The following is a 13,884-nucleotide window of genomic DNA, read 5'->3' as shown; positions in this document are numbered from 1 at the left end:
CTGTGACCAGGGTTTCTACATGTTTTGTGTCATGGTTGTTTATTTGTGACAACAAAGCATCTTCCCATGTATGATACTTTCTTTTTGTATTAAATTTGCTAGACATGTCTCAATGATTTAAAGCCATGTTTTTTTACAGCCAAACATCTTACTTTTAGTTAAAAATGTATCTCAATTTTATCTCTGATTATTATCTTTTATGATTTTATGTGCTTAATTTTTAAAGCACAACAAAGTGAACCATCTATTTTATGACTCCTAGAATAATGCACGTGTGTGGCTTCATGTACTCTTCACAGTAGCACATGTTATTATAACATTTCACCTTGGAGCAAACTGCTATTCAAAGATGTTAAGAGACCTACCTGCCTTCCCAAACCCACACAGTCAATAATACTGGGTCTGGCCCTCAAGGTGCCTGGATTCCTCACCCAGCCAGACAGTCCCTCACTTCTTCCAAAAGGGACTTTCAAGCCACATAACTGCCTACATTACCTCCCTAACCTTTGAGGAAAACAGTGAACTAGTTTCAAACAATTCAGTTGGAGATAGGCTTGAAGAGGAGGAAACCTGGGCTGCTGTTACGGAGGGGATGGCATTCCACACTCTCCCACTGGCCTGGCTACCTCTCTGTCCAGAGGTTACTGATAACACTCTGATCTGCTTATCATTTATTTATTTGATGATTCTGGGATTGAACTCAGGTCCTAGCACATGCTAGGTAAGCATGCTACTACTTCACTTTGTCGCCAGACCTCTTTTTTACTTTGAGATGAGGGTCTCATTAAATTGCCCAGGCAGACCTTTAATACCTGATCTTCCTGTTTCCATCTCCGGAATCTGGATTAAATTTCTCAAGGGAAAGCCAGGGTCTCCCCCTGGTGCCAATACACGGCACTTGCCTGTTGGATGTGTACGTCTACTTAGAGCTCCCTGGGCATCTGGAACTAAATAGATCCGACATTGGTTTCAGCATTTTCCCCAACTAAAACCCCATCCCTTCCAAGTTGTCTCTTCCTCTACTCAGCCAAAGCACCAGCTAGTCAAGCCCAAAAGGTGGGAATCGCGGCGCTTCCACAGGCTTCAGCCTCTACTGTCAGAGGCAGACCTCCCTGAGCCGACCTCCTGAACAGTCACAGGTGAGTCGCTCTCCTGCCTGTCTCCACGGCCAGCTCCTCCACATCTCCGGGGCTACCCCGTAGAATGCCACCCCCCGCCCCCGGGAAGTTGTTTGCTATGAAAACTGCATGGTCTCAGTGGAGGCCAAAAGCCTCTGAGCACCCAGGGAAAACACACCACTCCATACTCCAGCCTGTGAGTCGTTCCTGGTCCTCCTCAGAGCCCGCAGATGCCGCGCAGGGTTCCCGAGACCCGCCCAGAGAAGACGCCTACCGCAGGGCCGGACTCTATCTCCCGACCTGCCAATTTCCAGGAGGGGCGGAATTGTCTGAGAGCAAAGACCAATTCTGAGAGTGGGGGGGCGGAGCCCAGGGGCGGGGCTCCAGGCTCCGCCCAAGGCCCGGTTTTCCGCCTAGCAGAACCGGTGCTGCACAGCTGGGTCCCTGCACGCCGGCGCAATGGACGTGTCGTGGGCCACGCAAGAGAGTGAGGCGGTGGCGGAGAAGGTGCTCCGGTACCGGCGGGACGAGTCCGGCTGGAAGAAGTGCCGGGAAGGCGTGAGTGAGGGACTAGGCGGGAAAGGGGGTCTGGAGACTGCTCCGTGGGACTGGAGTCCTCCAAGCTCCTAGGCTTCTCCTCTCCCTGGGATTTTCTGCACCGCAGACCCCGGAGGAGGATTGAGAGAGCTATTCCACCGAGGGTGGCTGCTCTCTGGGACTCCTGGAAACTCCTACACCTTTCAATGAGAAGCACACTCAAGGTCACCTGACTGGTATGAGGTTAGGATTGGACCTGAAACTCCAGCTGCCAAGTCTTTCCTCCTTACATTATAATACAATCCCTTCTAGGAAGTGCCAGGGAAACAAGTTTTCTTCCTTGACGCTTCTGATTTTATTTAAACAAATACTCCTAAATTGCTTAAGGAAACAAAAGTTCTTGGTGGCGTTTAAGGCGATTGGAGAACCTCCCACAACTCCTGGAGTCAGCCAGCCAGCCAAGATCTCTTTGCTCATCACCTGCTGTGGGGGGCAGCTACATCCATGACGAATCCCAGCTGTGCCAGGAACGGGTTGGGTGACCTTGGAGAATCATGTCTTGAGATCTCATCTCCAAGACTTCCTCTAGCTCTAAAATTCTACGATTCTGTGCCTTTTGACAGAATGGAGTTTCAGTTTCCTGGAGGCCATCTGAGGAGTTTCCAGGGAATCTGTAAGTGCACACTTCTGACAAAGCTTGTCAGAGCCTCCACTCCTTCCTGGTTTCTCTGGGGTTACCTCATGAAAGATTCAAACCCACCTTGGCCCTCTGTGATTACCAGTCATCTTCCAGAAAAGCATTAGGTTGTGTTTTGAATTGTTTCTAGCAAGCTGAGTTTGATGAGGGCTTAGTACCTGTTTGTGCAGCCTGGAGGGGAGGTGGGCTAGCATATTTTAGCTCCTTTTTTGTCAGCCAGCCCTAGAACTAGGACAGACATGTAATAGACTTGAGGTAAAATCCTAAGATAAATGAATTTAATTGATGCCTTGGGTCACATTCCTCTCTATGTTCCAGGTACCGAGGAGAAGGGGTTCTGTGTGGGACACCGGCAGAGGTGTGGGATTGCATAAAGCCAGTTGCCGGAGGCCTCCGGGAGAAGTGGGACGACAACGTGACCAGCTTTGAAATTGTCCAAAGCATCACGGATGTAAGTTTCTCTGGGTGCGTTATCTGTAGTATCTTGTCCTGCCGCAGTACCCTGACCCTATCTCCTCCGAAGAGGAATCTGTAACACCTATAGGCAAGAGGAGTGCCCTACATACCATCCCAGCCTTGGCCCTCCGGAAAGAGTGTGACTCTGAGAGGCCAGAAACCCTCAGCAGAGCCAGGGGGCTATAGATGAGGAAATCCCGGGCAAGTCTGGGCTCCCCCAATACTGAGGCAGGCCTGGATTTAGACCACCAGATCTAGTTTGAAGCCTTGTCCCTAGACAGAGCCATTTCAGTCCTTTACCCATGGTAGGACCACTGTAAGCGGCCACTTCTGGGTTGCAGTGTCTCCTTTAAGAGTGTGTGCCTGCACACCAGCCCTGCCCGTCGGGAAGCCTTGCTATATGGCAGCATTGTTCTGCAACTGCCTTGTCTAGTGTGGGAGCCTCAAGTTCCCGTGGGGCCACAGAGCATGAAAAGGTGGCTGGTTTGAGGAAATGAATTATTCATTTTAACAAATCTAAATGGAAATTTAAATAGCCACATGAGCTAGGGGCTGTTACAGGAGACAGCTCCAGTCTTGATGAGCCTACCCTGGCGTCATCTATCACTTTAAGATTTTGTTTCATTTCGATCATAGAGGCTCCGAAGAATAGGAAATCATGGTGAAAATACACACACAAGCAACCCTGGGGAAGCCGACCTGTGTGATTTGAATGGCATCTTAGTATTGCTGTCTAGGACCTCTCTGGCATTGGCTGGGGCTTACATAAGCAGGGAGCATTGTGAAACCTCACAGTGTTTTGCAGCTGGCCAAGCTGTGGCTCCAGGTGTCTTTGTCCTGACCTCATTTCAGTTCAGTCTGTTCGTGGGAGTTTTTTTGTCAGGGTTGTCTGAAGGATGGGGCAGTAATTTGCAGTTGCCTTTGACTTATGACAAATGGCTCGTTCTTTCTTCTTTCTTTCTCTTTTCATTTCTAAGAGTGAAATAGCTTCCTTTAGAACCATAATAAATAGGTAAGATTTTTCCTGTTCTGGTTTAAGTGACACCAGCCCAAGAAAAGAAGAGAATGCAGTGAGAGAATGCAAAGTATTGTGCACAAATGGGTAAAGTTGAGCAACCCTTGCTTAATGCCTTTTGTGTATAATACAAATGCCATAACAGAAGGACTTGCATATATGTGGGGGGGGGGTGTACATGTGTGTATGCATGCATGTTTATGTGTGTATGGAGCCCCAAAAAGTGTCTCCCACAGTCATTCTCCACTTTATACACTGAGGCAGAATCTCCTGCTGAATCTGGAGCTTGCAGTTCTAGCCAGCTTGTGCCAGGGACTCCCTGCCTCTATCTCCCTTCTGGGATTACAGCCTAACTACCACTGCTATCCAGCTTGTATGTGGGTTCTAGGGAATCTAAGTTCCAGTCCTCACGCTTGCACAGCAACATTACCCACTGCACACCGTCTTTTGGAGTCAACAGTAGCCCCATCTTTTCAGCATATTCACACCTCTCGGTCTCGGTACAGTGGCTGGTGGGACTAAGAGAATGAAGGGCTAGGAAAGCCATAGGCTGACAGCTGAGCAGCCATAATGATGGTTAACCCGTCGTCGGTGCTGTCAAGTTATTGGGTGTCTATTCCTGGCTACAAGCTCCCATCCTGAGCCCCAGGGGAAGGGAACGATCTGACTGAGGTAAGGCGAAGTTGCCAAGTGCACACAAGTAAAGGAGCCAAGCAAGAGTTGGCTCCCAACTGTCACAGTGCCACCTCTCAAAGGGAACCAAAATGACTTTCTGACTCTTCCCCTTCACCTCAGCTCCAGATCTGGGTCCCAGTGGTGTTATCTCTCAGCTCCTTCCCCGGGGGATGTTTTTCTTTTCTCTAGCACTGCTTTCTAGGCACCTCAAGCTCCCAGCACACCTGGCACGCACGCGCACGCACGCACGCACCCACGCACGCAGCACGCAGAGTTCTCCTCAGTGCGTGTAGCTGTTTCCTTCTTTGTCACCTCCCCAGCATGGCTGAATGGTTGGTGCTAGCGGGGCTTTCGGGCTCCTCTGGGGACCCTGACTTGTCCCTGGCTATGCTGTGTCCCTGTATGGGACTGATGCTGCAGACAACTCAGAGCCCCTCATCCTGGTGCGTCCATTTCCCTCAAGGCTGGCTGGGCCAATGTCAGTCCTCAGCAGCCCCATATCCCCTGCCTGAGCCCAGTTAGCCTTCTGGGGCATGAATCTTCCAACTTTTGGGTTGTGTCTCCTCTAACTGATTTTTGAAAAATAATGTCTCATCCCAACACCTGTCGTTATCTAGCATTCAGTTCACAGCTTAATTTTCATACAGTGTGGAGCATCGATTTTTGACATGTACTGTTTGTTAGTTTTGATCAAAGCAATGGCACTATTCTTTTAGTTCCGTCTAAATAATATGGGCTTTTATTTATTACGTCCCATTTTTAAAATGGCACATACCTGTAATCCCAGCATCCAGGAGGTGAAGAAGCCATGGAGATCAAGGGGCTGGGGTCAGCCAGACTACTTAGGAGCTCCAGGCTAGGCAGGGTCACATTTCAATTTAATAAACAAAGCAAGCCACCAACTACAAGAAGTAAATGTTTCTTAATCAGAATGCAATTATTTTTCCTTGAACTCTGTTTTACACAGCCCGCTGATTTTTATTTTATTTTATTTTAAAAAACAGGGTCTTTTTCTATAGCCCTAGCGGGCCTGGAACTCGATGTATAGATCAAGCTGACCTTGAACTCACAGAGATCCACCTGCCTCTGCTTACCAAGTGCTGAGATTGCAGGCTTATACCACCAGGCCCAACATGCCACTCCATTTTATCCCTCACATAATGCATGTGTTTCTTTGGACATCACCAAGTTTTATTAGAGATAGTCATGCATATTGGGAGAAAAAAAAACTTTTTTAATCATGTATTTCTTTTGATAACAGAAACAAAAAATGAAAGAACTGGACTGAGGTATGAGTGTAATTTATTAAGGTAACCTGATTACATTTGGAAATTTGAATGAAGAATGATCAAACACAAAGAGAAAAAGTATTTTTCATCTCTGCATGAGATGTGTGGGAACTCTTTGTTCTCATTAATTCATGTGTCCATGGGAAGATTTGTCTTGTTGCCAGAGAGACACAGCCTTCAGCAGACACTCGACACAGAAGGAGAGAAAGCACAGGCTGCTGGGGAACTTAGGCACCCCGAAAAGCAGAGAAGCCAGTGACAAGTGGGGGTCTTGTTCATTAGGAGAAACTGCCGATAAGGGGCAAAGGCCCTTTCAGGTGGCATTCATCAGCATGATTTGGACAGCTCACAAACATCCTGATTCTTAAACAATAACAGGTAAAGGATGTGTGGATGAGACATGAACCTGGAGTGAACTTGTATCCGTAACAAGTGACTCTGTCTTCAGCATTCATAATAATAGACTCTTCCCTCGGGCTCTAGATGGAATCAGAAGCAGATGTTATGGTTGTCGAAAATAACAATTACTTCTAACTGCGCCTGCTACAAGATATGGGAATTCAGAAATGGACTTGTTTCTTGGACTATGCATAGGGGAAACTGACATTCTAAGTCCAATATGGGGCACCATGACCAAATATTGCAGTCAGCATTCCTGCAGATCTTTAGCACTGCGAGGGATTGTACCCTGGGCAATGCAAGTTAGGATGATACTGGATGGGTGGGGGAAAGACCCTTTTTGCAGACACACACTGTCCTCATGTGAGGTGTTTTGTTTTGTTTTTTAAGACATGGAGATGAAATCATTTGGCCTCAGTGCACGTACTAGAAAGTGCCCAAGTGCCCCCAGGCTTCCTTTGGTTTCTCCTGCTTACAGTTCCCCATGCTGCTGTGTCTGAGATGGACTTGTCTTCAGTAGACCTGAGCCCACTTTGTCTCGGCAGATGCTGTGTGTGAGCCGAACCTCCACACCCTCGGCTGCCATGAAGCTTATTTCTCCCCGGGACTTTGTGGACTTGGTGTTAGTGAAGAAATATGAGGATGGCACCATCAGTTCCAATGGTAAGTGACGGTAGGTGTCAACCGGCTGTCATAGATGCACCCCCTAGATCTTTGAGGAAACCCGGGTGATCAGCAAGCTCATGCATTCCATCTTTTTCCCTTGTAGAGTTGAGGAGATTTTGTACCAGAGAGTCTGAAAGGGGGAGACCATACACCTGGGCTTTACTATGTCTGATATCTCGTCAGCACTGTGTTTATTCCTTCTGAGCTCAGAGTTCATGCCATCAATGTGCAGATTGATCTCTTTGTATATCAGTGTGTGGAGTCCACAGGAGCATCCTAATCATGTGGTTGCTTTCTGCCCCGTTCCTGCCCTGTGGGAAACAGAGCCCCATGATTCCTCTGCATCTGCCTCTGGGGAAGATGGGGGCACGGGGCACATCCTCACTTCTGTGGACTGAAATTTGAGAGAGGAATCTTTCTCCTCCTACCCTGAGCCTTATATATTGGAATGTTCTTTCTTCTGAAATTCTCAAAGGGTTAGAGAAAACTGTGTGTGGGAGTGAATACAAGTGTATTTGTGAGTGTGTGTGGTGGGGATAAGGACGCATGTGTGTGTGAACTGGAGTGAGTGTAAGCATTAAGGAAGTTGGCTGGTAGCAAACCCTTTGCTGGCCTGCTGGACTTCGGTCATTGGGCCTGTGCAGATGGCGGATCTTCATTACTGGTGGCGGTGACCCTGCTGCCTCAAGGTGAGTTCACTGACCTCATGAATGTCTTCCAGCTACCCACGTGGAACATCCATCGTGTCCCCCAAAGCCAGGTTTTGTGCGAGGATTTAACCATCCATGTGGGTGCTTCTGTGAACCACTGCCCGGGTAAGGAAAATGGGTGGAGGACTTTGTCTCAGACCTGACCATGACACCTCCGTGAACTCAAAAAACAGGCACTTTGTGTAACCCACAAAAATAATAGTGATTGTTACAAAATGCATCGTCACACACAGGTACTCAGCGACATGATGTGCCATTGTAGGTGGCTCCTGGGGAAGCTGTCAGGAGGTGTTACTCGGATTAATTTTGATGCAAGAATTTCTCTCTCCAGCCCCACTGGACAGGTCAGGCAAATGTCCCAGTCACATTGAGCAAATAAGGAAACCGAGGCTTAGCATAGGTCAGAGATGTGTCTATAGCCAAAGGCCAGTGCCATTCCTGAGCTCTGGATCTCCTGTGCTCTCGGAGGATACAGACTAGAGTAGCTACAGGAACCAATCCCCCATCTTATGTTGTATACAGCAACCGTTCCTCTTTTACAAGAAATGGGGCAGAGCTCAGGGCCGCAGGGACAGTTCCGAGACCATGTTGTAAATCAGGAGCAGGAGAGCCCTGAATGCACCCACAGACACAGCCAGGATCTTGCCAAGAGCTCTCTGGGTAATGAGTTACCTGAAGGGCACGGGTTTATTATGAGTACCACCCAAGTTAATGAGGAGAGGGATTGCACCTGCTGATGCAGCCCTGTGTTTCCCGCAGACAGCCGGAGGGAACGGTGTGGGCTTCCCCACGCAGTCCCAGGAGGCAGGTCTCCGTGCCTAGGGTATTACTAAAACCCAGACAGAGCACCCCCGCAGCACCCCCGCAGAACACTGTGTCTGCTAAGCTGGCTCTCCAAACATCTCTTGGAGGCTTTTCTTAAATGTCTCGAGATTTTGAGTTTGACAATAGTAAAACCATGCTTCAGCATGCACACACGCACACAGCTTTAGTCTTAATACTGAGGAAACCACATCCTCTGGCTTAGGTCTGGAAAACCGCTCTGGACCACTTTCCCCTGCTCTCTTCCCAGCAGTCAGGTGCTGCTGAGGCCTGCCTTGCCTTTCCAGGTTGCCGGGCATATTGCAGCGGAGTGTCCAGAGTAAGAACAGCCCTTTCTCCTTGAGGCTGAATCTCAGGGCTGGCTTAGGGAACACACAGTCTGCAAGCTTTAGATCATGTAGCAGTGGTGTGGCCCGGGTTCTATAGAAGGATTAGGTAGGACAGAGAGGTTGTATAACTAGCCCAACATCACAAGCCAAGCAAGTGATAAAGCCGCAGCTTAAACCCAGCCATCTGTCTTCTCTGTTGACTGTATTTTTTTTTTTTCTGTGTTTAAAAAACATCTGTTCACTGAGGGCATAATTCTGATGGGGCAGGAGAAGATAAACAAGACACAAATGAAAGTAATGATGTTATATGTACACTAGGAATTGCTACACGTGAAGTCCTGTGTAGAAAACTAAAAGATGATGAACGAACCTAGGCTCGGGTGGGAGTGAGTCACCCAGGAGGTCAGCAAAAGTCTCCTTGATAGGAGCCTCACATATCACAGTGGCCTGTGCGGGTGCAGGCTTCCTCTGGGTGGAAGCAGGTGTGGGTACAAGGGAAACTGTGGAAGGAAGCTCTGAGCTGGATCAGGGGAGAGGCCAGGAAGTACAGTCATTGTGGAAGCAGCACCAAACACTTGCCTCAGTAACTGGGAGCATTAGAGAGGTCTGAGCGGCCATGCCATGACGTCAGTGTGAGCTGCCCAGAGTAGATGGAGCTGTGAATCAGAGCAAGAGGCCACACTGGGGAGTGAGGCTGTGTCCTGACTAGAGATGGAGGTGGCTGGGCTCGGACCATGAGAAGGAGAGCCGTCTCAGAGGGCAGGGGGTGTGATTGGAGGAGGCAGCATTAGAGCGGCTTTTGTGGTGCACCTACAGTGTGTGCAGGGAACATTCTCTATGCTGCACATGTGTTCTGATGAGAGTGTCAGGACACACTTCCGGCTCTCTGTGAGGACAGTCATGATGCCCCTGAGCCCCCTTTCAGCCACTGTGGCTTTCCCTGTGGGTCTCTCCCCGTGTAGCTTGTCCCTCCTGTGATGCTGTCCTATCAAGCCCAGGGCTCCCCAGAGAGGAATGTGGTCACTAACTCTGATTTCTTACTTACCTGTTCAAGTTCCCAGAGAGAACACAGCAGAGTGAAGATGAGGGATAGCCTGAGCCCAGGGGAGGAGGCACAGAGAAAGGGCCCCAGAATCGGTAGGAGGTGCTGAGGGAGAATGGAATCTGACAGTGCTGAGGATTTGAGATCCAAAGGGAGCCCCACCCCCAGAGTGCGTGTGTGCGCTCTCTGTCTCTGTCTCTCTCCTCTCTTTCTCTGTCTCCTCTCACTCTCCTCTGTCTCTGTCTCTGTCTCCCTCTCCCTCCCTTCCTCCTCTCTCTCTCTCTCTCTCTCTCTCTCTCTCTCTGTCTGTCTGTCTGCACAGGGGTAAAGAAATGCCAGTCTAGAGCAGTGCAGTCCATGCTCTCCTGTAATGCTCATCCGCTTGCCCCTGTCCTCCTGAGGCCTCAGTGGTTGTCTATACAGCTGGGGAGGGGAGTTTAGTCTCCAATACCAGAAGTTCCATGCCGAGAATCTGAGGTGCGGTGTTGTGTGGAGTTTCTGATGAGACCAAAGCTGTGGACAGCATCACTGAAATAAAATGCCACATGATGAGGGAGGGGAAAACGCCCCATGCTTTCTCCAGACCTGGCCACGGCAGAGTTTGTGACCATGAGGACCCCTCCAGGCTCCTGTTTGGTCATGCCCCACTTCCTCTTCTGTGTGGAATCTGATTTTAGCTTCTGGATTAATCTAATCCCCTGTTGCTGCTTCACCAGCAGACAGGACCCTGCATTTGGGCTTCTGCCACCCCTTGCCACAGTCTCTTCACATACAGAAATTAGCCCTCAGTTCTCTAAAATAATCTAAGGTTCCATTCATCTCCTAAAATATGGTTGAGGGTTTCACAAGACTCCAGTCCATCTAAATTGTAGTTACCATTATGTGGTATGTTTTAAATTAAGATTGAGCAACCTAAAAAAAATTCTGTTCACACAATAATAGTAAGTGAATTGCATGCTAAGTGACATTTTATAGAGGATAATCAGCTTTTCTAAATAAAAACTGAGAAGAAAGGCACTGTTTTCCAGTTTCACAAACTTCTTTCCTGTCAGACTTAATAAACGCATCTGTGACAGGGTGTGTTGTGGGGTCACAAATCACACAGGCTGAAAACTCCACTGTATGTTCATAGGAAGCCTTGGCATGGAAGGAGTTTTAACCTTGCTGACCTCTGGAAAGGGCCATCAAAAACAGCTGTGAATAGCCCCAAGGAACATCTGTATGTGTACAGGGCATGGCCTCAGCTCCCCAAATGTGTTTGCAGTGGGCTGGGCAGTGTGTCCCCTAGAAGATACGTTATTATCCAGAACAAGGAGTTTGAGAGGAGCCCTGGGCACTGGGTCTGGAGCAGCAGGGAAATGAACACCCTGTCTGGGCCGCGTCTGCTGGTCGTGACTCTGTGCGAGATGCTTCTGTGGTACATATCTAACCCACCACTCCTGTTTCCTTCTCAGGGAGCCCAACAAAACCAATCTGGTCACCTTCTTCCAGACAGACCTGAGCGGCTACCTCCCTCAGAGCGTGGTAGACTCCTTCTTCCCTCGCAGCATGGCTGAGTTCTACCCCAACCTTCAGAAGGCCGTGAGGAAGTTCCATCACTGACACAGTGGCCTGTTGGCAAGAGACACCCTTCAGGAGCTCCAGCTGGTGATCCTCAAAGACCACGGAAGAGCTACTGTGGCCTTTGGAGATGCCCTGGTGAACAGGAAGTCTCGGGGTGCCAGTCCAGGACAGCAGCCCCTCCCCCTCTCCCCTCTACCCCACACCTCCTTCCTCGTGGTGCTGGTATGGAAGGAGCTGTCCATCAGCTTGCGGTGGTACACACCTGGCAGGCAGGGCAGATACTGCTGTGGCCACCAGACAAAGACATGGCTCAGGCACCCTTTGACTCCTTGTGGTCCAGGGCCCTGTGTCCTGCTGTCACACACCTGTCTCTGTGCTGGTCTTAAGTAACCATCTTCTATCATCCTGGTCACTAAGTCCTGCTTCCTCTGGCATCTGGAGTTCCCAGGCTTTTCTCCCAGACTCCTGTGTTCGTTTTCTGATGCAGTTTTATATACCAATTTTTAACACAAGACTCCCCCCGCCCTTACAAAGATGCCCAACTTGGAAAATACGTTTCAAAGCCCAGAATAAGCCTTAAGGAAAAACACTTTGTACCTAATATTTGTTGTATTTTGTGTCAGAATCATCTTTTCCTAAGTGTTCGTCCCTTCATGAGTTGATATTAGCTCACGTCCCCATGAAACCAGTTTGAATCTGACCCAGGCCAAATTGTATCTTTGGGAGGGAGTGGGAGTTCTTGTGATCTGTGTATGTGATTCTGTGTGGGGCCAGCTGCCCCCGTGTGCATGGAGGAGTCTGGAAAGAGCCCCCTGGTGTATACCTCACTATGTCCATAGTCATGGGGGTGAGGCAAGAGTGCTCTGGTCCCCTGGCCCCATCAGGCCTTGCTGCCATTAGGAAGGAAGGAAGCACAAGCCTACTGTATCTAATAATTGCCACAAAACCTGCCATTCCAACAGGGACCAATGCTGTCTCCTTAGCTTTTCAAATACATTTAGAGTCCTGCTTTTCACATGAAGGAAGGAGAGCTCTCTGGCGGCTGACACTGTGATTGCTTGAAAACTCTTCAGAGCCTTGATGCCTCTCCCTGTCCAGCCGGCTTCTCCCCTTTAGTAGATTTTGATAATTCCTCTACTCCTCCGTTTGTTCTTCACATCATGGGGGGCGGGCTCTAGTCCAAGGGCTCATTTGGACACATTTGCACTTTGATGAGGCTGGTTCAGACATTCTGCCTAGATCTATCTGGTTTTCTTGCTGCAGCTCTATTCCCTGGGGTTGGGATACTGACTGTTGATCTCTCTCTGTCGTCTCTCTCTGGTTTTGTCTCCGTGTTAAGCCTACTTGCCGTACCGTTCTTTGGGATGTGATCCACCTTGGGTTTTGAGACAAGCTTTCTCATTGACCAAATAGGCTAGGCTGCATGCCCAGCGAGTTCAGGGAGCTGTGTCTTTCTACTCCCTCGGGTCTGTGATTGCGAGCAAATGCTACCACACCTGGTTCTTTTGTTTCCGTGTGTCTGGTTGGCTGTTTGGCTTTATTTGTTTTTGTTTCTCTGGTCTCTGGGGATTGAATTCAAGTCACCATGCTTGTATGGCAAGCACCTTACTGATCACTGTCTCCCCAGCCCCACACCTTTTGTTGCTGGATCAAATTTAGCTTCTGTTAGATCTAAAAGACTGATACAAATGGTGTCTTGGATTCTTCATCTACTTGTCTGCTTATAGGACAAAATTCAAAGTGGGCTGGAGAAATAAGCATGCCAGCTCCAGTAATAGGCTGTCATTTCTCAGAGTAGGTGAGACCAGGCTCTGCAAGGGTCACTAAAGGGCTTTGCATGAAGAGCAGAAGTCTTGGCTTCAAATGCTGGAGAGGCCAGCAGGTTACCCTGGCTGGCAAGCTCCCTTCGGCAGGGCCCTGAAATAAATGGTCTCTGGTGTTCTGTCTGTGGTCCTTGCCAGGCCTTCCCCGTGTCATCCTTATTTCATGGGAACAGAGGACTAGGGATGAGGATCTGAACCCCTGGCTCAGACCTAATAAACCATACTTGCTGTGGATCATCAAGATTCGCACTGAGTTGTCCTGAGCTTGGCTTACAGATATTCAAAACTGACCAAAGCAAATATTCTACTGGCCATACCCATGCTCTGAACAGGCTGGTGGGGGTGGGGTTGTTTTCCCCAGGTGTGCTGTGTTTTAAAGCTCTGGGCCTGCTCATGTCTACCAGGTCACAGAAGCAATGACAGTCTCTGCCCCACCATATCCCAGGCAGACAAGCCAGTCATTGTCCTGAGGCTCAGTACCTTCCAATACACTGTCACAAGACCACCATTGGTGAAGTGGCTGTGATCACAAATGACTGTCATTTAACATCAAGCAGAATGCCTGGAGTGACAGGTGAGACATCAGTAGTCATTTCTATTTTACGCTCATATCCATGCTGGTTCATCCTGTGAGCACATCTGTCCACACCTTAACTCACACTGCACTCCTCTATCATGGTCCCACCCTTTCTAGGATCGCTTCTCAACCCAACCAAAAATGGTCTTTTAAGTGTTTGAAAGTG

At 48.9% G+C, this 13,884-nt stretch overlaps 1 protein-coding gene and 1 long non-coding RNA gene across 7 annotated transcripts in view; one reads left to right on the top strand and one right to left on the bottom strand.

Moving 5' to 3' along the window:
- LOC128095679 (uncharacterized) overlaps positions 1-1,507 on the bottom strand; it is a 36,799-nt gene extending 35,292 nt beyond the window's left edge. For 2 of the 6 annotated variants that reach the window (XR_008213292.1, XR_008213295.1), the window contains exon 1: positions 1,297-1,500. This is a non-coding gene — a long non-coding RNA (uncharacterized LOC128095679). Of the gene's footprint in view, positions 1-1,296 lie in introns of all 6 variants that reach the window. The other 4 variants (XR_008213291.1, XR_008213294.1, XR_008213293.1 and 1 more) reach the window with 3 other exon arrangements.
- A 12-nt stretch (positions 1,508-1,519) lies between these two features.
- Stard5 (StAR related lipid transfer domain containing 5) lies at positions 1,520-13,260 on the top strand. Its single transcript, XM_052714878.1, has 6 exons — positions 1,520-1,676; positions 2,279-2,328; positions 2,671-2,803; positions 6,732-6,849; positions 7,574-7,667; positions 11,210-13,260. The coding sequence occupies exons 1-6, from the start codon at positions 1,578-1,580 to the stop codon at positions 11,355-11,357; spliced, it is 642 nt and encodes a 213-aa protein (XP_052570838.1). The 5' UTR covers positions 1,520-1,577; the 3' UTR covers positions 11,358-13,260.
- Positions 13,261-13,884: the final 624 nt, after the last annotated feature.

This window comes from Peromyscus californicus, unplaced genomic scaffold (genome assembly GCF_007827085.1).
Source record: "Peromyscus californicus insignis strain IS unplaced genomic scaffold, ASM782708v3 Scaffold_4__1_contigs__length_199733344, whole genome shotgun sequence".
Classification (NCBI taxonomy): domain Eukaryota; kingdom Metazoa; phylum Chordata; class Mammalia; order Rodentia; family Cricetidae; genus Peromyscus; species Peromyscus californicus.
The sequence above is the reverse complement of the archived record's forward strand: the minus strand, read 5'-3'. Positions and strand labels throughout refer to the sequence as shown.